The following is a 27033-nucleotide window of genomic DNA, read 5'->3' as shown; positions in this document are numbered from 1 at the left end:
CTGACACCCAGAAAGAGTGAGCGTGGCCAGGGGAACCCAGGAGCTTTGACATCATACTAGCTCCTCCTTGTACACATATCACACACACACACACACACACACACACACACACACACACACACACACACAATGCTATACCCCTCCCTCCTCTCTCCCATCCCATCCGCCCCACCGCCCCTCCCTCGACAAGTGACTGTCCCAGGCATAGCCACCTAGTCTAGCCAGAAGCGCAGCGCCCACTGCCCAAGGGAACCCACGCGTAACAGGAGTGACCACCGTGACTGCAGCGGAACCGATAGTCCCAGCACCGGGGATCTCCAGCAACCCACCCCCGCCCCGCTCGGCCGCGGCAACCAGGGCCGCCACCCCCTCCAAACCCGAGGACCCCCGCCACCTCTATGAGAGAAGGCGACGCAGGGCAAAGAAGCAGGACGCCTGGCAGTCGGACTCCCCCGCAAGTGCGCGGCACCCGTTTCGCGTCCGCGCCGCGATCACCCGGGAAGCCCGATGCCAGCGCCGCGCGTCGGCTGAGAGGGGACAGGGCGGGTTTCTCCCGTTCGCCCCGGATCCGGTCTCCGCAGCGGCTGCGCGTCCCAGCCCGGGCTCCGCGGGCCCGGGAGTGAGTCGCCGCGACAGGACGACCAGAGCGGTGGCCCGGGGTTGGCCCGGGCAGAGAAAGGAGGGACGGAGCGTGGGGAGGGCGCAGGGGGCGGGGAGAGGACCCCGGAGGAGAGAGATGACAATGTCTCTCATCCAAGCGTGCCGCAGTCTGGCTCTCTCAACATGGCTGCTTTCCTTTTGTTTCGTGCATCTGCTCTGCCTGGACTTCACCGTGGCGGAGAAGGAGGAATGGTACACCGCCTTCGTGAACATCACCTATACGGAGCCCGAGTCCGGGGCCGCGGTAGCGGGCGGTGGTGGCGGCGCCGAGCTGCACACAGAGAAGAGCGAGTGCGGGCGATACGGCGAGCACTCGCCCAAGCAGGACGCGCGCGGCGAGGTGGTCATGGCCAGTTCGGCCCACGACCGCCTGGCTTGCGACCCCAACACCAAGTTCGCGGCGCCGGCCCACGGCAAACACTGGATAGCCCTCATCCCCAAGGGCAACTGCACCTACAGGGATAAGATCCGGAACGCGTTTCTGCAGAACGCCTCCGCCGTGGTCATCTTCAACGTGGGTTCCAACACCAACGAGACCATCACCATGCCCCACGCAGGTGAGCAACCCCCCCGGGGGGGGTAACTGGCGGAAGTGGGGGAGGGGAGCCCGAGAAGCGTCTAGGGAGATCTAGCACCGCCTCCGGGGCACCTCCGCCTGGGAAGTCCGTGCAGCACCAGAGATCGGTCTCTTGTGTATGAACCTATTAAGTTTTGGTGTGCGTCGCTTGGGGTCAGGGGAGGAGATTACAAGCAGGAGAGGATGTTGGGGGGAGTATCAGAAAGTCTGGTTCGGGAAAGGGTTCACAGTGGTGGGGTGTCTTCTCCCAGGAGAAACTGGGAAGTGAGGTTTGGGAGACAGGGCTGGGATAATTGTTCTTGTTAGCGACCCGTCTCAGCACCTGTTTGGAACCGGAAGTTCTGATAACTCATTTTTGCGCGTGGCTGTGTGTATCAGATATACATATCTTGTGCAAGTGTTTTCTGTATCAAGAGGCAGGTCAAGTTACCTGCCTGCCGCTGACCACCTGCAAGCTGCTCCCGCAAAGTCAGGTTTCAGCCCTTCTCAGGAGCCCATCCCCTTGCCGATACCATAATTAAATAATGCTCAATGTAGCAGCTCTGCCCGGGGTTGTCATCTAGAGAAACCGGCTGACAGAGAGCAGGGTGGACCATTGCAATGTCCAACAAGCCAAGAATAGCCACAAAGTTAGAATTACTTTCTACTGCTGGGTCGCCTTTTGCCTGCCTGGGTTTCGAGGTGCACTGAAGAAAAGACCTTTGTCAGGGATCACAGGGGCCAGGACTCAAAATAAACATTATTGCCCCAATTCGACAGTCTATAAGCAGTGTTTTGGTGACAGACGTAACAGAAGTAACAAGGCTATGTTATTCGTCTTTGTTAGCACAAGCCACTGGTTGTAGGAAACAGGCCTCTTTGAGCGCAAGCTACTGCACAGGTATCTGAGAGGTGGCTCTTTTCTTTTCCTCACAGCATTCCCCTAGATGAGGTTCCTGCAGGCAGGAAGTGGGAGAAATGACTGGAGTGTTGTTCTGGGCAGAGGCGTCCAATCAAAACTATTGTTGCAATTAAAAGCCAGGCTTTTAATAAGCAAAGAACTGGGACGGAACATCCAGATTGGCTGGACATGTTTTTTTTTAGAGACAGGTCTCCCTTCAAGAATCCATAGCACCTTAGTGAAATATACAATCAGTTTGCCCAGAGTAACCAACACCAGCTGTTGTAGTCAAGGGCGTTTGTTAACTTTCTGGAAAACAGGTTGGAGGCAAAAGGTCAGAGGCCTATGAAAAATAAGCCAGAAACCAGCATGGTTTTCATGAAGAGAGGCCATTGCCTTCTTAGAAAACTTCCGACCTTGCACCTTAGAGACATTTGCTGTATTTCCTTGAGCTTAACCACTCTCCCAGGGAAAGGCCTGTACTCTGACCTTGAGTCATAGGACCCTGGCTTAAACCAGATCTCCAAGGGTATTTGCACTGTGGAAGAGTATCGGAGTCATGTAAGGTATCTTTCAATTAACATTTAATATGGGAAATATAGATTCAGGGAGTGGGAAGTAGGGCATGCAGGAGTTATTCTGGGTTCTGTAAACACCAAGGTTGTTAGTGGAATTTACGGATTTCCTAAATGCTTTTCTGTGTGTGAGCACGGGGTCTTACACCGAGCTTTTCTGTGCACAGCATTAATAGCTGTCATTTGTTCCTGTCTAAGAAACTGTTTTCAGAACAGCAGGCACACTGGATCAATTAATGGCTCACCAGTCTTGAAGAAAGCTATAATTTGATTTTCTACACAAAGGATGCTTAAGGCATACTGAGAAGGAAAGGCTTGGTGATAGTCTAAAAGTTAATGTATTTCTCCAAGTCAAAAAAAAAAAAAAAGTTGTGTCTGCTGTTAGCCTTGAGCTCCCTGCTATGCCTTGGACACATTAGTCAGAGGGGGAGCCTTCTGTGTTATGTGTGTTCTGTGTTTTGTGTCCAAAGAGAGCATATGAGTTTGACTGTCAATCGATGTCCTACACGTCCTTCTAGGACCCAAAGGCTCAACTTTCTCCTCATTAAATATGAGTCAGACTTAGGAATCCACTGAAGAGACCATATACAGGTTAGATGTCAATGGAATAGGGTTATTTCATGAGCTTGGAATGCAGGACACCAGGGGACACGATTGTGGCCTTTTAAAATTCAGTCCCTGAGTTTAGAGGAAAATTAAAAGCTAATATTGCCTCACCTCTCCATCAGTGACCTGATTTGAGGAGGCGGTCTCTTGGGGAAGAGAAGGCTTTGGTTTGAAATTCTGGAACCTACCTATAGTGTTCATCATCTGCTGTGATAGAGCCCTAATATCCCCGACAGATACAATCTCTCTCTCGATCCCTCCCCCTCCCCTCCCCCTCCCCCCTCTCCTGCCCCTCCCCTTCCCCTCCCCTCCCCCTCTCCTAAGTTCCTTCTTTTATGTTTTTTCTTTTTCTGGATCCATGGTTTTGAGTTTCTGCCATGTCTGCTCCCTCCCAACCCCCTCCCTTCCTCCCTCTCATCTCTATGTGTTTGTGTCTTGTTCATGGAGTCTAGATGGAGCCTTTAATATGTAGATTTGGTCTAGTTTCTCACATATCTACTCTTCCCAGTGTTCACCATGGCTGTAATAAATGTCACCGATTACTATTTCATTTATTTTTACTGCCAAAAAGCATTCCACGTTTTATTTATTGTCAGTGGATGGAAACTGGGTCATTTCTACTTTGGGTTTTTTACGAATGGTGTTGCTATGTACATTCTTGTGCTGCCTCGTGTGTGTGTGTGTGTGTGTGTGTGTGTGTGTGTGTGTGTGTGTGTGTGTGTGTTGTTCTAGGTTTATATTGAGAAGCAGAATTTCTGGGTTACATGGCCACTCTGTGACTTTTAAGGAACTGCCAGATCTCTTCCTCATGCTGGTTAGTTTTTGTCTTATTGTCACAGGCTGGGGTCATCTAGGAAGAAGGGCCCTCAGTTGAGAGAACGCCCCATGAGATGGGCCTGTAGGCAAGTCTATCAGCCATATTTGTGGTTAATGATTGATATGGAATGACCCAGCCCGTTGTGGTCGGTGCCGTGCCTGAGCAAATGATCCTGGGAGGTATACAGAACATGGCCCAGCCAAGCGAGACACTAGGCAGTCTTCCTTTCTGGTCTCTGCCTCCATGTCTTAATTCCCGTCCTATCACAGTACTAGAAAGCAGATGAGGGCATTTCTTTTGTGTCTAAGTCATTTCCGATTACTTCCGGAAGTCACGAGGTGTCAGTTCTGGAAGCTGCTCATTGGAGCTAATGGCTGACCACCTTTTAATCAAGGTCAGTGTGAGGTGGAATCTTCCTTACAGCTCCATTTTGATGACAGTTACTTTTTCGTAGACATGGTCTTGCTATATAGCCTAGGCCGTCTGCAAACACGCAGTCTGCTCGCACCAGCTGCAGAGCCCTGGGGTTTAAGCTTGTGTGGCTGGACCTGACTTAACGGTGACTTCTTCAAAACATGCTCTCAAGTCATCTTCCCCCCTCCATTTTGTTCCCCCTTAGACCAGCCATTCATTGTTCTTTCCTAGACTTTTAATTTTGTTCAAGAGAAGTGGGTATAATTGCATTTGCAGGCCCCCATTAGAATGGTAGGAGGTATAGCACCTCTAGAAAGTGTATCCATGAACCAGAGCAAAGGGCTGTTCAGGAACACCGCCTCCCCTGTGCAAGCCCTGACACGAATAGCTAGATGCATATAAAGGCAGCAGCCTCTTGGAGGTGGTCTGGTGCCAGCCCAAGAGCCTTCCTCCAGTGTCCTTTGAGGGATATCAAAGCTTTCTATAGGCCTTTGGAGAGAGCCTGATAACTAGAGCATGAGTTTAGAGGAGACCACTTGCCTTGTACACCTCCGATGTTTTCATGCTCTGTGACTTTGGGCAATTTAGTCAACCTCTCAGGGCTTGAGCATCCTCCATGGTGACAGAGGGTAGCAGTGTCTGCCTGGACTGCTTGTGTGAATTTCATGGGATAGTATGCAAATATCTGTATCTCAGCTACATATGAGCTGGCACTTGGCAAGGATCTCTCACTGGACATGGAGTTGCTATTTGGGGTGGAATGGCTGGTTGGCGATCCCTAGGCTCCACGTGCTTCTACCCTCTGGTGTAACTGATAAGTGGTAGCTGAGGGTCTGAACTCAGGTTGTCATGCTTGCAAACACTGGACCCACTGGGTCGTCTCCCCAGCCCCAGTATTAACTCATAACTGGGTGACACACACCAACAAACTGAAACCATGGAATAAACCACCAAATCCCCTGGCTGGCCAAGCCTCTAGTGATCTTGAAAAAGAACTCTTAATTCATTCATTCATGGCTTAGAGACAGAGCAGTCACCCCATTTCCACTGGCCACCTCCAGTGTCGGGATGAAAATGTTGGGTTCTCCTGATAGTTGAGGAGTTTCTTATTACTCTCTGATCACACCGGTGCCTTCTCTAGGCTGGAACTTCATTGTCACCAGAGCGAGGACATGCATGTCACCTTTGGTGAATCCCCAGGTATGCAACTATCTCTATCCGAGTTACATCCGGAAGAAGGGATCTCCCCCGCCCCCTGTTTCAAAGGCTTCAGTTGTTAGCACTCTGTTTCTCGATCACTAGTACATAGCTAAGAAGTAGATACATTTTCCAGTTGCCTACGAAGGATTTTCAAGGCTTCTGAGAGAGGCGTGAGGGGAGAGAGGCTGCAGAAGCAGCAGGCCGTCTTGGATAGGAGGAAGATAGAGGATACACACACACTTCTCGAAGTTCAGAAGGAGCAAGGAGATCATAGAAGCCCTGCCTGTGTTCTAAATACTTTACTGCATGGGTTTCTGCTACCTTGATGGCCCTTGCTTTAATGGCTAGTCTCCTTCTGCCCTGGCCTCCATATAGGAGCCGGTTGCTTTGCTGAAATCAATCTTTAGGGCTCTCTTTCGTCTAGATTGTCCACCATGCAGTTTTGATTTATATTTCCCATTAAGGCCCACGCTTGTCTCTCAGCATATCGTAGCTCTTTCCTAGAGTAGGGCTAATGTGGACCAAATAATCCATGTCGGGGATAACCCAAGAACTTTTGTGTTTAACTTAACTTTGGCTGGCTGACACAGCTCGTCTAAGTATTCCCATTTCTACAGACGACCTGGTCACACAGATACTAAGCTGTACAGTTAAGCTACAGAACTAAGCCACAGATGCAGGGGGTTGCCTGCCCATGGAATCTATGCTCATAGCCAGATGTATGCTTACAGCCATTCTCTTAGGCTCCTTCTCAACTCAAAAAACTATTGCAAAAACAGGCTGTGGACAGTGGTCACTTGACACTGAGCACAGGACAAGGCTATAGGGTTCATGTTTGTTTCACAATATGTCAGTGAGTCTATAGGCAAACTCATGGCCAACTGTAGAACAGCTCGTCTGTAGTAGAAACAGAACCTTACATTTAGGCTCTCTTCCTCCACTCCGTCTCATCTTTTGGCCTGGGTTGGTCACTTTCTGTCCTTGGTTGCAGTTTTCTTTTTTAAGGAACGTAAATTTTGAATGACTTGATCTCTAAGAGCTATTAGAAATGTATTCTTTGTGCTTTAAAACAAAGGATATATCAACTAAAATTCAATTTTAAAATTTTGCTGATCAGAACAATCAGTCTCCCTCCCTGGCAAGAAGCAGGCGACGCTAGCATAGGCTCTGTGCTCTCTGGCCAGTCTAAGTCCCCAACATCTTTCATGGCTTCTGGCCAGCTCCACTCACTTGTGCTCTCAGCCTTGGCTCAAGTTGAGCATGTTTGCAACCTCAGCGTTATCCCGGTCCCACCAGGGCTGTGGAGATGAAATTGCAAAAAACAGACGTGGTTCAGAGAAGGCAAACTGTTTGCACTGTAAAAATGTCTAGAAATGGAAAGGGTTTCTTTGAGATGCCAAGCTTTCTCTGGCACTGGATTGGGTCTGTTACTAGGGACCCTGGATATCGTGGAATTACCAGTCCCTGCGTTCCAGTACCAGGAACTTCTTTTTTAATTTTATTTTTCTTGGATATTTTATTTATTTACATTTCAAATGTTATCCCTTCCCCCCTCTCCCATACCTACTCTCCCCTCCCCGATTCTATGAGGATGCTCCCACTCCGACCCACTCCCACCTCAACATCCTGGCATTTCCCTACAATGGGACATAGAGCCTTCAGAAGGACCAAGGGCTTTTCCTCCTATTGATGCTGGGCCATGCCATCCTCTGTTACTATGTGTCTGGAGCCATGGGTACTCATTGATTGGTGGTTTAGTCCCTGGGAGCTCTGGTGGGGTTTGGTTGATGGGGCTACAAACCCCTTCAGCTCCTTCAGTCTTTTCTCTAACTCCTCCATTGGGGTCCCCTTGTTCAGTCCAATGGTTAGCTGCAAGCATCCTCATCTGTATCAGTAGGGCTCTGGCAGAGCCTCTCAGGAGACAGCTGTTTCAGGCTCCTGTCAGCAAACACTTCTTGGCATCAGCAATAATGACTGGGTTTGGTGGCTGCATATGGGATGGATCCCCAGGTGGGGCAGTCTCTGGATGACCTTTTCTTCAGTCCCTGCTCCACTCTTTGTCCCTGTATTTTCTCCCATGAGTACCAGGAACTTCTTAAGGGTTTTCCCAGGCCTGAGATCACATGGTCTGCTGTTTAGCTATGTGCCGTCACTTTAGCCTTCTGCTAAACTCTGTCCTTTATGCTCAGTCTTAAGTTCACACACCTATCACCCTCCCGGATGGTTTCCATGTCCTTGCTTATTTTTCACTAAACCCTTAATTCCCCCCTGTCTTTCCTGGCAGATAGCAGTCCAATAGCCAGGAATTGCAACCTCTGTTATTAAAGGCCATAATTCATCAGCGGTGTTAAATAACATTCTTGGCAGTGTAACTTTATGTGGCCTAGGCATTTCCAGAAACTGAATGACTGGTTTACCCATTTTCGGTCAAAGAAATCCATGTGTAGGGATTTAGAAGAACTCCTATCCCCTTTTCCTAATCATTAGTAAGAATTTGGTCACCATTCCAGGCTTCTCTCTCCTTAGAAACCCCCTGAATTCTCAAGAAAGTTTTATTGGTCATGTAATCTAGAAAGATCAGGAAAAGAGCTTGGCGTCTTTTCTGCAGAGCTCATCCTTATAGCTTTGTAGTGCTTACACCTCTGGTGTGGAGTTAATGACTTAGAAGCCAGTTTCCTCATTTAAAAGGAAGAAGCTCGACCATTGTTGTTACAGTTCTGGTTGGGAACCGCAGCATGTAAAGAACTGAAAGTCTTTAGTCTATCCCTGAAAGAGGTATTTCCTTTTTATATACTCTAAGGAGGATCTTACTATTGCTGTGTGACTAAGAGATGATGGGGCCCCATGTCTTTCCTAAGCTGAGAGATGCTAAACTTTAGCTAAGGTGAAATTCAAATCTTTAGAGGATCTCAAGCCTTGAGGGTTTACTGTAACCCAAAACCCCCAAAAAGAAGTCAAATTACAAGGCAGGGTTGTTCCAAGCTCTAGTTATGACTGTTGTGTTAAATGGCGCCCTTTTAATGGGTTGGGGATACATGGGCTCTTATTTTAAACTTGGATGTGATTAGATAAATGTGCTTCCTATAGTGCCATCAAATTATTAGCAATCATGGTTAGATCTAATCTTACTCCCTCCTTCCTCCGTTTGTTTGTTGATTGTGTGTAGGTGTGTATATGGGTGTGGGAGTGCACATGCCATGTCTTCTGTGCGGAGGTTAGAGGGGGCAGCTTTCTGGGAGATGCTTTGATCCCTCCATGTGGCACACGATGAACTCAGGCTCCAGGCATGGCAGCAAGCGCCTTCCCACATTGAGTCATCTCGAAGCTCGAATTCCTAGTTTTCCTACAATAAAAGAAAATTATTTTTCCTCATTGTTTCAAATGAATTAATCCCTGTACATAAGGTTTGCTTCTCTGGGTCCCCTGACTCACGATGCACAGTGCTGTGTACAAAGCCCATTTGTCAGGAAGCAGGGAACTCTCCTTCTGGTGTGCTTGACACCTTTATATACAAGGTGTGAACATATATTTAATAACAATGGGGATTTTTGAATTGAAAAATAATATTGTACTGCGCGTATGTATGACTTCTGGGACAGTGTATAAAGTGCCTATGTTAGGGCGTGGCAATAGGTACTCATATTCGGAAGTAGGTCCCTAGGGAATCCTCCATTTTTAACCAATCAACTTGGTATGTCTCAGTTGTAGCTTTTGAAAGTCATTACCTGCACCATTCACTGATGCACTGTGGACAAAGCAAAGAGGGACAAAGCACGCACACACTACACATACACACACGCACACACACACACACACACACACACACACGCACACACGCACACACGCACACACGCACACACACACACACACACACACACACACACACACACACACACACACACGCACGCACTACTTCTGTTCTCCTTTTGTTTTTTCTGCTCCCTATTCCCTACAGAAGTGGTTCATCTGGCTATCATACCATTACAAACTGACCACATCAACATCAGAAATGTAATTCCAAGTGACCCAGCAGGTAGCGGGACAGAAAAAGATGTTTGCCCTTCAAGTTTCTAGAATATTCATCTTTTGCTGATGCCCCAGAGCTAGCTGCCCCTTCAGCTCTGTTCCCTAGTGGGGCCTCAGCACAGACTCACCCCCGCTCTCTCCAGTGAGAACAGCAGCAGCTAGCCGCCGTTTCTCACCCTCAGAACACCTTTCATCTTACCGTCATTGACCTGTTCACCATCATCTGACAGAACCTAAGCCCCGTGAAAACAAGGCTTCTAGACTTTTCTTTGTTTATGGTTAAGTTCCTCAAGGCTTGAAGAGCCCTCAACACACAGACAGTGCTCAGTAAACATTGCTAAGTAGCCTAGAGACCAGAAAGACGGATTATATTATATGGTGATCCTAATTTCACAGGAAAACCTAATTCTGACATTAAACTCCCATTCTCTCATCCTTTGGCTCATACACATGCAGTCCGTTAGGCTTTCACGTGAGACTCCTACCACAGATGTGTATCCACTTTGTAAAATAAAAGGAGGTTCCTGGTTCAGTTTTCATCTGAGAGGAAAAAGGCAGACTGGGGACACACTGAGGAACATAAGACCTCAAAAGTGTCTGCAGTTAAATATGTGCACTGTTTATTGTCATTCAGCCTGATGAATACATATATATATACACACATATATATGTACATATATATATGCTAGTCTTTAAAATGTTTTAAATGAAATACATATGCCAAATACACACTTACTTTTCAGAGAACCAGAGTTTCATCATACTGTTTGTTAGAACCAGCAAGCAGCAGTTTCCATGTGGAAGATTTAAAAATTCCCCTGCTTCTTTTGAAAAATTGAAAAGTGAAAAATTAAAAACAAGTTGAGGCCGGAAGAGGTGGCCTAGTGGTCAGGAGCATCGGTTGTGCTTCTAGAGGACCCAGGGTTGATTCCCACACAGTCCCAGGGGATCCAATGCCCTCTTCTGACTCCATGGTACTACGTGTGGTCTACACACATACACGCAGATGGAACACCCATGCTCAGTTAATAGAAAGAAAGTTTAAAAATTTTAAAATCAAGTGCTGGGTGGGGGTGGCAGCCTATCACTTGAGAGGCAGAGGCAGGCAGATCTCTGATTTTAAGGCCACCCTGGTCAACAGAGAGAGAGAGTTACCAGGGATATCTTGAAGAACCAAAAAGGAAAACAAAGGTAAAGGTAAAAGGTAAAATTATTCGTTTATACGTTGTGGTGGTTTGAAAGAGGTCTCTCATATATTTTGGGGCATCTGAATACTCGATACTCGGTTGGTGACACTGCTTACGTACGTTGAGGAGGTGTGGCCTTGCTGGAGGAAGTGCGTCACTGGGAGTGGTTTTGAGGTTTCACAAGCCGTGCGCCCCTTCCAGTATGCTGCTTTGGCTTGCTGTTTGCGGTTGGAGATGCTGCGGCCAGGGATTCCTGCTGCAGTGCCTGACTGATTTGGTGCTCGGCTCGCTGGCCGAGTCCCCGCTGCCTCACTATTACACAGTGGTTGACTCCTCTGCCTCTGGAGTGCTAAGCCCCAAATAAACCCTCCCTTCTCTAAGTTGCCTTCGTCACGATGCTTTGTCACAACGATACAAAAGGAAGTGACACACACATCTACACATGCACACATACAAATGTAGTGTGTATATGTATTATTTGCTCTCCGGGGCTAAGGAAGAAAATGTAGACCTATTACTTAATGCGTTCAACAGACACATCAGTCATTTTCTTTGCTTCAGATAAAAATTAGTATAAATCTTGCCTTCAATGTTATTTCAGGGCCGAATAAAAACATTTGAAAATCTTGAATATTTTAAAAGTCAGAGGAAGATAAAAACTATCCACCTAGTTTTGTGTGTATGAGTGTTTTGGCTGCACCATGTGTGTACCTGGTGCCTGCAGACGAAGGCCCTGGATTCCCTGAAACTAGACTTATGCACGGTTGTAAGCCACCGTATGGGTGCTGTCAAGTTAATCTTAGGTCCTCTAGAAGAGTGACAAGTGCTCTTAACTGCCGACTTACCCCTCCAGCTCCTACTCTGGTTTTTTACTCACTTCATGCTATTATTTTTTTATCCAAATTAAGAATGTATTGTGTGTATGTCTGTGTGTGTTACACAATTATATGTATTTGCAGATTTTAAAATGTTAATGGTATGTTTTGAAGTTTCTTCGATATCCCGTAGTTTTCTGTGGTAATTTTGCCTCCCTCTGACATCGATGGAACCTCGAGATATAACTCAGCTCGTTCCACAATGGTTCTGTGAGTCAAAGGCTTTCCAAGTTTGGCTGCAGAGCAGGCCTCTGGGGTGTCTGTTTTGTCCTGTAGCCTGTTAGTGAACGCTTCAGGTGCACTCGTTGGAGGAATAAAGCCGTGTTTCAGTTATTGGTGGCAATGACGTTGAGCAGTCTCATCCCGGCTTAACGGCATCGCATGGCTGCGGGCTGGGTATTTTGGCTGCTGATACGAGTCGCAGGAGGTGGAGAATTTAAAGCAGTGACTGATAGAACCATCCAGCTATGGCTGTGCTGTTCCCCTTCCTCACTACATAGTTTGGTGTCTGGGAAATTAATGCAAAACAGCAGCTGTGCCCAGGAAACTCCGTTTTCACTTGCCGCTCTACCTCAAGTTGGCTGTGCCCTTAGAAGGCCACTCCCCTCCTCTGCGTCACGTTCTACCATTGAACCCTCCGGAATAAGATCTTGGTTTCCATCACTCTCTTCCCCCTGTTTGCAAACTGGAATCAGCAGTGATGTTGAAAGTTGTTGCTCCCCAGAGCCGTCCACAGCAAGCCCGATATGATCAGTGTGGCATGAGGAGCGCCCTGGGATGATGCTAAGATTGACAGCCAAGAGTGACAGCCACTGCTCCAGGCGAAAGTCCCCGCAAGATTGTTTTGTTGCTGCTGCTGTCACTCAGTGCTGTTTATTAATTGATATAAAAATATTACAAGATATAAAACTGTGTAGTTCAAGTCCCCTCTTCCAAGGACTTGTAAGATGCACAGTAAAGACTTTCTAGTCCCCACCCCCCCTAGTTTATGTTAACTTATTTTTTAGCATTTATATAACTCGGTGTGTTAATTAAGTTTAATATTTTCTAGCTGATACATAAAATCTTCATACATGAATGTGGTATAATGTGGTATTTCACTATATGTTTACATTGTGCTATTTGAATCAGGATAAGTAAATCTTAAAATGTCTATCATTTCCTTATAGGATAAACATTCAGAGTTCATTCTCCTTGCCCTTTAAGATATGAGAAATATTATTGTTACTTCTCTGTCAGCATCCTTCTGTGAGTACTCCTACCCAACATGTCTGCACCCTGCCTGCCCTCTTCTCTCCCTGAGTCCTTCTGTCATGTGGTTCACTATTAATGGTGCAAAGAAATTGTGATTGTTTTGAGAGTGTCAAAACCACACTTGAAAACATGTAGTGGTTTTAGCTTATTAATTTCTCAAGAACCAAAGGAATAAAGTGATGGAGGCCGCATGGTCAGTAAATATTATTGAATCCTGAATTAGTGGTTCCATAGTAACGGTGGGATTTTGGCCACCAGCAATGAGCTCAGGAGATGGCGTGCACAGCGAGTGCTAGAGAGCGTGCAGTGAGTTCGAAACAGCAGTGAGTCATGAATGATTGTGGCAAAATGATGACGTGAGATGATGTTTGATTTTTAAATCATTCATATGCCAAATGTTTATTGTTTTTCTGGTAGTCTTTCACTCTGTGGAGGGTGAAATGCCACATTGTTTTAACCACTAGGACAGGTCCTCGTCTCTCTCTCATGGTTGTCAGTACCGAGGATGGGGGCAGAATGATGGTGGTGGAGTTGATTCACTGACACCAAAGCCATAAGGGACTGGAGATAGAAGTCTGAAGTCGGCAGCTGGTGAGCATGCCTGCTCCTGTCTAGGAGGGGGAGGGGAAGAGGTGAGCACTAAGGACCTAACCTCGGCTGAGCCAGATGCTTGAGAGCTCAGGAGAAAAACTTTAACCAAAACTTTGAAGTCTTTGTTGGCAGAATGAATGTAGCACATTCTCTATCAGAGCTGTTGTCTCTCATACGATGTAGCATAGCAACAGATCAAGTCTGATAACTGAATACATGTGAACTAGGATGACCATTAAAAGAAATGTATTCTGAAGACAATTTCACCTGACCATCAGCGCTACTATCATGTGAGTTCAAGTGATCATAGCTTCCCGGATTCCGGTCCTCCCTCCCCATAGTGACAGCCACTATTCCATTCTACTCCCAAGCTAGCACACCACACGTTTGAAAATACAGATATAAGCCAAGCACTCTCCTAGTTAGATCTTCCAAGGGCTTTCTTTCCATTAGGCAAGGAACCAAGCAAGAGGTCTCACCTTGACCTCACTGCCTCCTGACCCAGTCCAGCTTCCCCCTACCATGAATTGTTTCCTTTCTAAGTGTTCTTTGCTTCTTCCCTTAGATGATTTAGGCCTGTTTCAAACCCAGGGCCATTAGAAACCTCTTCCCCCCCAAATTTTAAAGTAGAATTATTTAAACAACTTTTATACATCTGGAATATTTGATAATGATACCACACACACACACACACACACACACACACACAGACACACAAAGTTTCCTGTGAAGAAATCTGTGCACGAAGCCCTTATACACTGGTAATTAGTATAGATTTTCTGGTGGGTCTCAATATTAGAATATCAACCAGTTGTCCGGATTATCTCTCGCCCCTCTAGGTGGATTTTACTTGGTGGGAGGCACCTGGCTTTAAGAGCAAGTGTTTAAAGGAAGGAATAGTAAATTAGAGGCCCTTGGTCCTGTGAAGGCTTTGATGCCTCCATGTAGAGGAATGACAGGGTGGGGAGGTGGGAGGGAGTGTGTGGGTGGGTGAGGGAACACCTTCATAGAAGCAGGAGGAATGGGATGGCATAGCAGGTTTCCAGAGGGGAAACAAAATATCCAATAAGAATGGATGGGTGTAAAACAAATTTACCAGGTCCATCTTGCAATGTAAGCCCTCCCCCACCTCCTAGGACTCTACCCAATGAACATGTGAAAGGATGCTTGATCCAAAGTTGATTAAGAAGCAGAGTAAGAAGTCATTACCCTTTTTTCAGCCTCTTGAACTTTGTGACTTTCTTGAAATTCTCTCCACCCAATTACAACTCAATTCAGTTAAAATAGAAAGTCTCATTAATTAAATAATTCTTGTAATTTTGCTTCCTGCCATCTGATATCTCTACTTTCTTGTACTGAGCTAGGATATTAAGTAGTGACCTATTATTTACAAAAGCCTTTTGTATCTAAGTTTCCTAATTTAGTCATAAGCTGATATATATATTATAAGCAAGGTCGTTTTCCTTAGCGATACCAGGTAGAATTCATTTTGAACCTTAGCATAACCCTGAGTCCGTTCAACATTTTACCCTTACTTTTTGAAAAGCGGGTGCATAATTGTTACAATGGACTTTGCAAATTCACAAATGAGTGGGAATTTGAATTAAAATGAAGTTTCCAATTAGGTTAATATGTTCAAGCATACTCTAATGCTATGTTAAAGCAATTACAACTCACTGGGCTGTGAAGACATCTTCCGTTGTTTCCTATTAACAGTTTATTCCGTTTACCAATTCACCAACTAAAATAAGGAACTATAAACACGCACGCAGCTCAGATTTCAGCTCTTGATTAGTTTACTTGGTGATTGCCATTACTAAAATAAATAAGCAGACAACAACCGCAGGAGAACCTGTCCTGCAGGAGAACCAACTGAGGACCCAGTCCTTCCAAGGCCCTATGCTCTTGGATGAGTATCAGTCTCAAAAAAAAAATGTTTTTTGAAGAATAAGAATTTCTGACACAGCAAACATGTCACCCTTCTAGAGATAGTGGGAAGGCAAATGGGATGCTGTCAGGGTACCTACTGTGTCATCTACAAATGAGGACTTTTCTAAAGTCCTCCAGGTTCAGAGGAAAACATATATACAATGAACCTTGCCTCATGCACAAGTGGGTCTCACTGGTCAGGGTCACTGGGGGCAGGGGTTAACCACAGATGAGTATGAGGTAATCCTCTCCAACTCCCTTTAATCCACTCCCCTGAAACCCCAATTCGGACCCGCCTCAGTACACACGTGAGCTCCCCAGAGTGGAGTCTGCATCGCTCCCACAAAGGTTTCAAAGGGAAATGACTGAGGAGAAACCAGTCAGCAACACTCTCTGAGGGACGGACTGGCTATTCTAATACCCAGATACTCCACCTCCCTTCATCCAGGAAACCACACTGTGGAGGAAAAGGAAGACAGGGCATCCTTTCTACAAAAATCCTGTTTTTCAGTTCCAGGCTTATGTATTTAATTAACACCTCACTTATTAGAGGAACTCAGAAAACCTTCGTTGTATTAAATACCAGAGAAGGTCAGTACTAGAGAGCACAGTCTCTATCTCGAGATTACTCAAATAATTTCCACTCATAACCCTGTTCAATCCAAGAAATGTGTGAAATTCCAGGCACATAGGCCCCAAAAGATATACAACTCAAATATTTATTGATAATCATAAAACATTTATTGTAAACCAGTTCTTTGGTGACAAATAATTTACTAATTATTGGGGGACAAAATAAGCTATGCATGCGAAAGGAATGCAAGTGCTTATGTGCTTTGATGTCTGATCTTGTTTATATCTGTAATATCACAGGATATAGAATATGAACATCACTGTTAGCTTTTGGGACTGAAGGATACTTTGATTTTGTAATCATCAGCACATAGTGCAAAATGGCAAAAAATATGTGTAAAGTCATTTCAGAAATACATATGTTTGTGTGGGTGTGAGCACGTACTCATGTACAGGTGTGTGCATGTGTCTGTGTGAATATGGAACCCAGAAGTCAACACTGGATGTCTTCCTCCATCGTCTTCTGCCCTATTCTTTTTTTTTTAATTCTTTATTAACTTGAGTATTTCTTATTTACACTTCGATTGTTATTCCCTTTCCCGGTTTCCGGGCCAACATCCCCCTAACCCCTCCCCCTCTCCTTCTAAATGGGCTTCCCCTCCCCATCCTCCCCCATTACCACCCTCCTCACAACAATCACCCTCCCTTGGGGGTCCGGCTTTGCAGGACCAAGGGCCTCCCCTTCCACTGGTGCTCTTACTAGGATATTCATTGCTACCTATGAGGTCAGAGTCCAGGGTCAGTCCATGTATAGTCTTTAGGTAGTGGCTTAGTCCCTGGAAGCTCTGGTTGGTTGGCATTGTTGTTCATAAGGGGTCTTGAGCCCCTTCAAGCTCTTCCAGTCCTTTCTCTGATTCCTTCAACGGGGGTCCCGTTCTCAGTTCAGTGGTTTGCTGCTGGCATTCCCCTCTGTATTTGCTGCATTCTGGCTGTGTCTCTCAGGAGAGATCTACATCCGGTTCCTGTCAGCCTGCACTTCTTTGCTTCATCCATCTTGTCTAATTGGGTGGCTGTATATGTATGGGCCACATGTGGGGCAGGCTCTGAATGGGTGTTCCTTCTGTGTCTGTTTTAATCTTTGCCTCCCTATTCCTTGCCAAGGGTATTCTTGTTCCCCTTTTAAAGAAGGAGTGAAGCATTCACATTTTGATCATCCATCTTGAGTTTCATTTGTTCTAGGCATCTAGGGTAATTCAGGCATTTGGGCTAATAGCCACTTATCAATGAGTGGATACCATGTGTGTTTTCTGTGATTGGGTTACCTCACTCAGGATGATATTTTCCAGTTCCATCCATTTGCCTATGAATTTCATAAAGTCATTGTTTTTTTGATAGCTGAGTAATATTCCATTGTGTAGATGTACCACATTTTCTGTATCCATTCCTCTGTTGAAGGGCATCTGGGTTCTTTCCAGCTTCTGGCTATTATAAATAAGGCTGCTATGAACATAGTGGAGCATGTGTCTTTGTTATATGTTGAGGCATCTTTTGGGTATATGCCCAAGAGAGGTATAGCTGGATCCTCAGGTAGTTCAATGTCCAATTTTCTGAGGAACCTCCAGACTGATTTCCAGAATGGTTGTACCAGTCTGCAATTCCACCAACAATGGAGGAGTGTTCCTCTTTCTCTGCATCCTCGACAGCATCTGCTGTCACCTGAGTTTTTGATCTTAGCCATTCTCACTGGTGTGAGGTGAAATCTCAGGGTTGTTTTGATTTTGCAGTTCCTTATGACTAAAGATGTTGAACATTTCTTTTTAGGTGTTTCTCAGCCATTCGGCATTCCTCAGCTGTAATTCTTTGTTTAGCTCTGAACCCCATTTTTTAATAGGGTTATTTGTCTCCCTGCAGTCTAACTTCTTGAGTTCTTTGTATATTTTGGATATAAGGCCTCTATCTGTTGTAGGATTGATAAAGATCTTTTCCCAATCTGTTGGTTGCCGTTTTGTCCTAACCACAGTGTCCTTTGCCTTACAGAAGCTTTGCAGTTTTATGAGATCCCATTTGTCGATTCTTGATCTTAGAGCATAAGCCATTGGTGTTTTGTTCAGGAAATTTTTTCCAGTGCCCATGTGTTCGAGATGCTGCCCTAGTTTTTCTTCTATTAGTTTGAGTGTATCTGTCACCTGAGTTTTTGATCTTAGCCATTCTTACTGGTGTGAGTTGAAATCTCAGGGTTGTTTTGATTTGCATTTTCCTATGGCTAAAGATGTTGAACATTTCTTTAAGCATTTCTCAGCCATTCGGCATTCCTCAGCTGTAAATTCTTTGCTTAGCTCTGAACTCCATTTTTTAATAGGGTTATTTGTCTCCCTGTGGTCTAACTTCTTGAATTCTTTGTATATTTTGGATATAAGCCCTCTATCTGTTGTAGGATTGATAAAGATCTTTTCCCAATCTGTTGGTTGCCGTTTTGTCCTAACCACAGTGTCCTTTGCCTCACAGAAACTTTGCAGTTTTATGAGATCCCATTTGTCGATTCTTGATCTTAGAGCATAAGCCATTGGTGTTTTGTTCAGGAAATTTTCTCCAGTGCCCATGTGTTCGAGATGCCTCCCCACTTTTTCTTCTATTAGTTTGAGTGTATCTGGTTTGATGTGGAGGTCCTTGATCCACTTGGACTTAAACTTTGTACAGGGTGATAAGCATGGATCGATCTGCATTGTTCTACATGTTGACCTCCAGTTGAACCAGCACCATTTGCTGAAAATGCTCTCTTTTTTTCCATTGGATGGTTTTTCTGCCCTATTCTTTAAGGTAGGGTTTCTCACTGAACTTGGAGGTCACCAGTTTGGCTAGGCTGGTTGGCCAATGGGATGTTGAGATCCACCTTCTCCTCCCAGCATGGGAACTGCAGATAAAGCAATACAATGTCATACCTACCTGGTTTTTACCTGGTGCTGAAGATCCGAACTTGGGTCACCATGCTTTTGGGGGCAAATATTTTACTTACTGAACCAACTTTCCAGCTCTACAAGATAGGAATTTTTAAAACCAAGGATTCTAATATAATATAGTATAATATAAAGATAAGCTAATATACTTACACGCTGAAGGATAACAGTAGAAAAAGTCCACATCTTCGTTTTCCATTATTGAACCATTGTGTTTCTGTAAGAGCAGAAAACATCACATGTGCAGCAAAACCCTGCAGTTCATAGCACACAGTAGACGTAAACCAGTGGGTTTTGGGCACTGCGGTTGGCACGCATGCTGGGCAGTGTGTGCTGTGCAAAGTGCATGTGTTGCATGTTCAGAGAAGGGCTGCAGTGAAGTCTCCAGATGCAGCACAGGTGAATGCAGCCGAACACATTTTGGATTCATTATGTGTTTCATTTTGCACTAATTTGTGGTTATTATGAATTCATAATTTTTGGGCACTACTGTTTTTGTGTGATTCCTACATTTAGTTATGCAGCTGCATGTGAGGCCCACAGTTGACGCAGATAAACTGCCTCCCCACCCCTTTGCAGGAAAACTTGTCCGAAGTCACAGGTTTACCTAAGAACAGTGGATCTGTGGTCTTAATCTAGAGCATGTAGAGCTTCGGATAAGTCACAAGATGTATAATGTTCTTAATTTACCGTGGATTTTCCATTTATAGTATTTTATAGAGGCAGATTTTTCCTAAAGATGATGTTATCTGCACATGCTGCCTCCCACAAAAATCAGGTAACGTACCAAGTTTTTAATTGGCATTCTACTTAGGGAATTTGCAGAATTTCACATCTTTTTGTTGAATAAGATGCCCATCTTGTTATAGATTTATTCCACAAGTAATGCCTTGCCCCCAGGATGTATGGTAATGCTTTTGATAGATTATACTCCTTGTCTATATATTTTGGCTGAATTAATAGCTACAGTTCTCATAGAATGATTTACTCTTGCAAGTCAAAAGTGATGGAGTTCTTGAAGAAATGAGTTCTACTCCTACCCATAATCCTATTAATATAAAAGAGGCCTATGCAAATTCTTAGTACTGAACGCTGATTTTACTTTTACAAAAAAAATCATTCTATTTATATTCTCTTACTGTGATTTTTTTTAAAAAATGTATACATTAGTATTACATATGCAAACCCATATCATCCCCTTATTTGAAAACATTCTTTCAAAGTCAAGATGAGTGACAGATTCCCATCATGTGAATGAAGGGTGTCTGCCGTGTAAAAGCACACAGTAACTTAGGTTGTGATTGTGCTGGCTCGCCTGATCTCGTAGTCCCAGAACAGTTACACTCACTCATCAAATTGCTACCATCTAAATACTAAATTCTGTGACTTCTTTGTGGTTCCTCCGGCTCAATAACTTCGCTTGTCTACTTTTAATGTCTCTCTTGTTGCTTATTTCAGCACCAATCTTGGCACATTGCATTTGTAAAATTTTTACAGAAAACACTCATGACCCTTCATCTCCACCTCTAAGTACATACATGTGGCTTTGCCCATGCATAGAGCTCTGTATGATAGGCCAAAATCGTCTAACTGTGCAAACTTATATTCTGCCTAAAGGAATTTTGATCTATATATTTTCTCTGTCTGTAGTATCAAAATTGCCCACATGTTACCATGTTACTTTTAAAGTAACCACAAAATAAAGTCAGATTTTCAGTGATGGGAGGTTTTAGTAGTCATCAAGTTCAGCTCTTTATCTGAGTGATTAAAAGTCGTGAATTTCTAATTTTGTTTTACCAGCGGGATTTGCCAAGTGCCCAAGTCTTACTGCCTTCCTTGAGACCACAAGCATGTGATTTGCATGGGTGGGAAGAAGGCTTTTTCTGTATTATCCATGCAAGGTTTAGAGAGCGTTTCCTCCAGCCTTTGTCCCACAGCCCAGTGTGACTACTGCTGTCAGCCTGGTGATCTGTGGCACTGCCATGAAGGTTTGAAGATGGCTACTCTGACTCCTACAGCATCCCTCCCCAGTGCTTTACCAAGCAAGCTTCTCCTTGGTGGAAGATGCAATGTCTGCCCTGTCATCAGACCCTCTAGTCAAGCTCAGCTTGCCCGATCACCAGATAGCTTGTCACCTTGATAGCTTGTTGGATTCATGACACTTCACCCAATAGTGAGCAAGTTATGCTGTCCCCAGAGACCCTGTGGAAATCACACATGGAACATTCTTCTTAAAAATTTATTTATTGGTTCATTTTATATCCCAATTGCTACTCCCTCCTGGTCCCCCCTCACAAGTCTCTCCCCTCCTCCTCCGAGAGGGTAGGGGTCCCCTGGGCATCTTCCCATCCTGCCACATCAAGTCTCTGTGGGGTTGATTCTCTCCCACAGAGCATTTTTAACCAACTTACGGTTCTCTTTTACACTAATCCCTCATCTCTCACCGTCTTGCAGCTTTGGAAGCCCTCATACTCCATTTTTCTTCCCATCTGTCCGAGTAGGACTGCACCCTAGGCTGCTACTGTTTGGTTTGTGTGTCCCAGCTTAGCAGGTCCATGGAAAGCAGAAGCAAATATAGGGCTAACCGTACCGCGCGTCTGGTTCTTTCTAGGACCTTGGCTCCCCTTGTCTTTCACATCTCCACGGTGGCCGTCAACTTAAACAGTCTAGCCACCTGTTAGCTTTTTCTTTAAGCTCGTGCATACATGAATGTGCCCAAGTGAGTGTAGGTGCATCATATGCATGGAGGGCCCCACAGAAGCTAGGAAAGGGGGTTGGATCACCCAGAACTGGAGTTACAGGGAGTTCTAAGGCCCCCGACCTAGGAGTCAGGAACCAAATATGGATGCTCTACAAGAGTGGCAAACGTCCTTGATCATTGAGTTGTTTCTCCAGCCTGATGCACAGCTTACACTGACTCGTCATCATTATCGGGAAGGTTATTCTGAGATGAGCTGTTCCAACAGAGGTGGAAGAAGAAATCAGTCCACTGCTTTCGCTTATGCTGTGTTTTATCTGAGGACTCCCTCTGACCGAGAACTCCCTCTGTTCTTAGGATCTGCCATATAATCTTGTCTTCAAGAGACATCTGAAGTACTATCTCCATTTAAAAGATTTCCCATGTGACTCCTAGATATGAATGTTTTTGTAAACCACTTTCTCTTGTCCTTAGTTTGCACATATTTTAAAGCATTTATGTCTGTGTACCCGAGTCTCACTACTGTATATGTTTATTCTTATGTATTAGATTTCAAAGGACTCAGAAGAAGGAGAAGAATGTTTTTCTTACCCTCGATTCCTGTCTATGAAGTGCTGTGGGAGTAGCACTGCAGACTCTCAGAACACATTTTGTAGAACTGAAGTGATCATGGAATTCTAGCTAGTGTATATAACAGACTTCCTAACAAGTTTAGAATTATAATTTCTACCATGTAAAACATCGGATATGAAATATAGAGGAAGAGAGAGATGACAATTATGATAATGTCTTATCTGGAACAAAATTGGGGCAGGGCTAAGTGGCTGCACAAACTTTAGCAGTTACGGATTTCTCCTTGTGAGTACATTATGAAACATTACTGCCATTGGTCACTAATGTTCCTTGCTCATGATGCTGAGAGGTTGAGTGGGAAATCTCAGTGATTGTCTCAGAAATTTGGGGTTAGGGTTATTTCTGGGTTTTACAGATGAGGTTTAGCCAACATGCCCCAAGTCACTTGCTAATATGGTGACATACCTGGGACTTGAGTCCCAGGGGTTCTGAAGACTGAGTGAGAGTGGTGAAGAGTTGGTATTACGGGATGAACCCCTGTCTTTAGGCTGCAGCTGACAGTCAAAGAAACGGGTGCCTCCCCTCCAATGCCACATGCAGCTGCTTATTAACTCGTGCAAACTCGCCGAAACTCAAGAAAATCCCTCAGTGTGCAGAGGCTTCAATTGTGTGACTTTCAAACGGAAGGAAATGTGGTGCTTAGTGAAATCTAAAATGTCACCGATTTAAAGAACTAACAGTTGTATGCACGTAGAAGAAAGCCCACTCCCGCAAGTTAGCTATAGCTGACCTTGACAGAGCAAGGCATCATGGCTTCAGACCTGTTAGGTGTGTCCTAATCTCCTTAGAACCGATGAGGTAGACGAGAAGCTCAGTGGGGAAACACTGCAGGATGCTGACTGTAGTAATCCAGTGTAGAACCCGGCACAGGGGAAGTACTAAAGAAGTGACTCAAATATAAAAATATAAGCTAGCAAGGAAAACAGGTAGATAACTTAAGAAGGCTTCAGTAGCTGACACTGGACAAATAGGATGCCGTGCTCTAGAATACATTTTAAGAAAACAGTTAAGAGCGTGCTGGATGCAAGAGGATTGGGGGGAAATGAGCCCTTATGATCAGAAGAGCTGTGAAGACCCTAGTGCCCCTTAAACTGCAAGCACATGTGTCCCCCAGGTTAGATGTAGTGGGGACATGGGAGGTGTGGGGACTGTGTGCTTTGGGGAGAGAGGGCTTTCACAGCATCCCTTCCTGAAGGCTGTGCTACCCAGTAAAGTGCAACATCTCACTATAGGAATCAGCAGCAGGGAAGGGAACTGGGGCAGGTTAATGCAGTGAGTCCCGTTGGTTTCGTTAGAAATGTAATTGGTGTCCGGGAACTTTTCCCAAAGACAATGGGAAAATCTATTAGAGAACAATTGGTAAATCTTCTTCCTTTGATCCAGGACAGTTTGATGGAATGCTAGTGAGTTAACAAAAGAATTCAGTGGTTTTCCCATTTGAATAGCTGCATTTTAGCTTGTTAAAGGGCCTTGATCTTTTCCAGTTAACTGGAAGTTATTCATACGTAAAAAAGGCTATGTACTTTATAGATAAAATACCTTTTTCGAGGCATCCAAGTGGCACAGTGGGGTTCTGTTAGCAAAGGACCAGCAGAACTCATAACTACCACATGTGGAGTCATCATCACCCAAGCTCCATTTTGAATAAAAGCAAAAGAAACTGTCCTGTGTTGAGAATGTACAGTGGACCATGCCACCGAGACAGAATGTCTGCTTGAGTAAATTCAACCTGACTGAGTCACTGAGGGCAGCTCTGGTTCGTGACAGTTTGCTGCCTGCCTAGGTTTCCTTGTATATCGAATGCAAGGAGTGTTAAGGGTGCATATTTCCTGGGTTCTTCTGAATGTAAATAAGTGTACTGAGTCTGTTCTGTTTCTCATTGCCATGATGACATCCCTGAAAGGTCGTGTGAGAGAAGGAGGACTGCATGGGGATCATAATTCCAGGGAATTTCAGTTCATTACAGCACAGAGAGCATGGTAGTTCCAGAGACTGGACAGGACCTTTTGCCAGGTAACACTGAGCAGGAGGCAGAGGGCCAAACTGGAAGAAAGATGGCAGGCCCACTCCTCAACTCGTGTCCTGTAGACTCCGGACTCTCCCACCACAGTGCCACATGCTGGGGACCAACTGTTCAAGTGAGTGAGGGCGACATTTCACTTCCAAACCTTATGTGCACTTCAACTGTGCATGCACACGGCAGTGCATGCAGACTCTGCTTTCTCATGGTGACACACAGATCCTTCATCTTTGTACGTGTGCTGTAAAGCCATTTGATGGCAAAGACTAGGAATCCATGGTTCATGCTCCGTTCAGTGCATCTGTTTCTTTGTGTTAGGCTTTTGCTGATTACCTAACATTTAATGCCATGATGCTATGCACAGATCACACTAAACTGATGTCATGATTGAGGGGTGGGAGTAATAGGACGCAGGGTAGTGGCTATATCTGTTTTATGACACTTCTATGTCTCTTCAGTTTGGGCATTACCATTATATAATCTCCTATCGTTAATAGATTTCGGACAAATGAGTACACCTGGAAAGAACTTGTATGTATTTGACACCATGCTTTCCCCTTACCCTATCCTGGGTCTTGTCATATTTCACAGGTAGGAAAGAAAATTAGCTCATCTTACAGATAAAGAGATTCGCAGAGTGTGAGTCCTGGCTTTGTCAGTCGTCGAGGACTGGGACACCCCTTTGCTCTCATTCAAAATTGGTCACTGAGTCCCTCTTCACCCATAGTCCCTGAGTACACACCTACTAAGCCGAATCTCGCAATCCTAGCTGGACAGAGAGACCAAGACAGCATTTTCCTAAGGGATAACGTCATCTTGGAGGGAAGAGAGCAGCAGCTGACAAGGTGCCGTGGGCCCATGACGTTATTAGTGTGAATGAAGTACTGTTTAACTCCCCAGACGCGGTGAGCTGGACCAGAGCTTAGAGAGAGGCTTCGGATACGTGGGGTGTTTGCAAACAAAACGGAGCTGAGGGAGAGGATCAAAGCACTTTGGGCAAAGGCAACAGTTGGATTGTGGGAGCAAGTGAAGAGAGTGGGTGAGGGGAACAAGTCTGAAGACCCGGGTGGCGAGGGGAGACGCAAAGCAGGCTGAGATGGGGAAGGTACTGGAGAACCCAAACACTTGGCGGGGAAAGGGAAGCAGACAAGGCTTCTAAAACCAGTACTGTTCGAATTCAGGCTATTTTCAGAAAACTGCTGTGCAAGGTGTGCAGAAGTGAGAGATGCTCACTAAAATGTCGGCTAGCACTGCTGTGAAGACACCAGGAATACTTTCTGGAAATCCATCTTTGGAAATTATAGAGTGGAACAAGAAATGATTGGGTGGGTGACAGGTGACAGCGGGAAGCAAACGGAGTCTCAGGAAAGAAACGGGGTTTGGGAGGAGGGTGTGGGTTCTGTGCTAGGCATTTGGAGTTGAGACCGAGGGGAAGGCACACATGTTATTGCTTGATTCTGGGTGATTGAGTTGGTTGTGGTGGGCGGGAGGTGATGCAGGCTGAGGACAAAGACTCGGGAGGAAATGACATTTAGAGACAGGTAACAAATGAAGTGTTTAATTAGAGCAGAGGTAAAACTGGAAACCAACGAACGAAAGAGTCTCAAGACAGTGGTGTTTTACAATGCCTGGTCCTGCTGAGAGGTCAAGGGGTTATGACCGTCATATTTGATACGTGCCAAAGTGCACTGAGTCGTTTAACTGTGAGGATAATAGAAATAGATAACTAAGAGACTTAATCACCGAGAACACCATAGAAGGGTCTCACATGCGGGGACGGTAGTCTACTCCACACCGACACTTGTAGTGTACGTGATGCCCTAGCATACTGTGCCCAGTGGCATGTATTTGAATATCTAATAGACCTAAATAAGGAGGAGCACAGTAATTATACAAGATAAAGAGGAAAGCATGATGCATGTGAAGGGTCCCCTCACAACTGAAGTCACCTGTGAGTCGCTGAGTGCTGAAGCAGAAGGCCTGACATTGCTGTCACCTTTACGACCCCCGTTTGCATGGGCAACACTAAACTCATACTAGTTTGAATTTCCTCTAAGATACATTAATCTTCGCATAGTGCACCTTTTCTACTTGGTAAATTTTAAGGTTTCTAAACCCTTTGTTGCTTCTATAATAAATAGAATTTAAAGCAAAATAAACAGAGCTACAGAATATATTTTCTTCCTACATAATCCCATTATATATGCTTTTATGTTCAATTATTTTAAGTTAATACACATTTTGTGTTAAAAAATTGACACAAATACACAAATTAGATGTGCCCTACACAAAGTCTGCCTCCTACTTCCATAGCTTATCCCACCGGAAGATCTTGGAAGGTCTTTCGGGCATTGACATGCATGGAGCCTCTTGAGATGAAATTGCTTTCTAGAACACTTTCTGAGGGACTTTCTTGAGGCTGCTTTACAGTTACCTCATCCGTGTGTGCATGTGAGTGTGTGTGTGTGTGTGTGTGTGTATGTGTACATGTGTGCATGTCTGTGTGTCTGTGTGTATGTCCGTGTGTGTCTGTGTGTGTGTGTCCATGTGTGTGCGTGTGTGCA

The 27033-nt window shown here is 45.0% G+C and overlaps 1 protein-coding gene across 1 annotated transcript in view; it reads left to right on the top strand.

Moving 5' to 3' along the window:
- The first annotated feature begins 209 nt into the window (after positions 1–209).
- The window catches only part of Rnf150 (ring finger protein 150), a 226529-nt gene continuing 199705 nt past the window's right edge, over positions 210–27033 (top strand). Inside the window, exon 1 of the mRNA XM_032887717.1 lies at positions 210–1217. Within this exon, the coding sequence (XP_032743608.1) occupies positions 737–1217 (481 nt within the window). The 5' untranslated portion in view covers positions 210–736. The remainder of the gene's footprint in view (positions 1218–27033) is intronic.

The sequence above is a fragment of the Rattus rattus genome, chromosome 17 (assembly GCF_011064425.1).
Source record: "Rattus rattus isolate New Zealand chromosome 17, Rrattus_CSIRO_v1, whole genome shotgun sequence".
Taxonomy (NCBI): domain Eukaryota; kingdom Metazoa; phylum Chordata; class Mammalia; order Rodentia; family Muridae; genus Rattus; species Rattus rattus.
The sequence above is the reverse complement of the archived record's forward strand: the minus strand, read 5'-3'. Positions and strand labels throughout refer to the sequence as shown.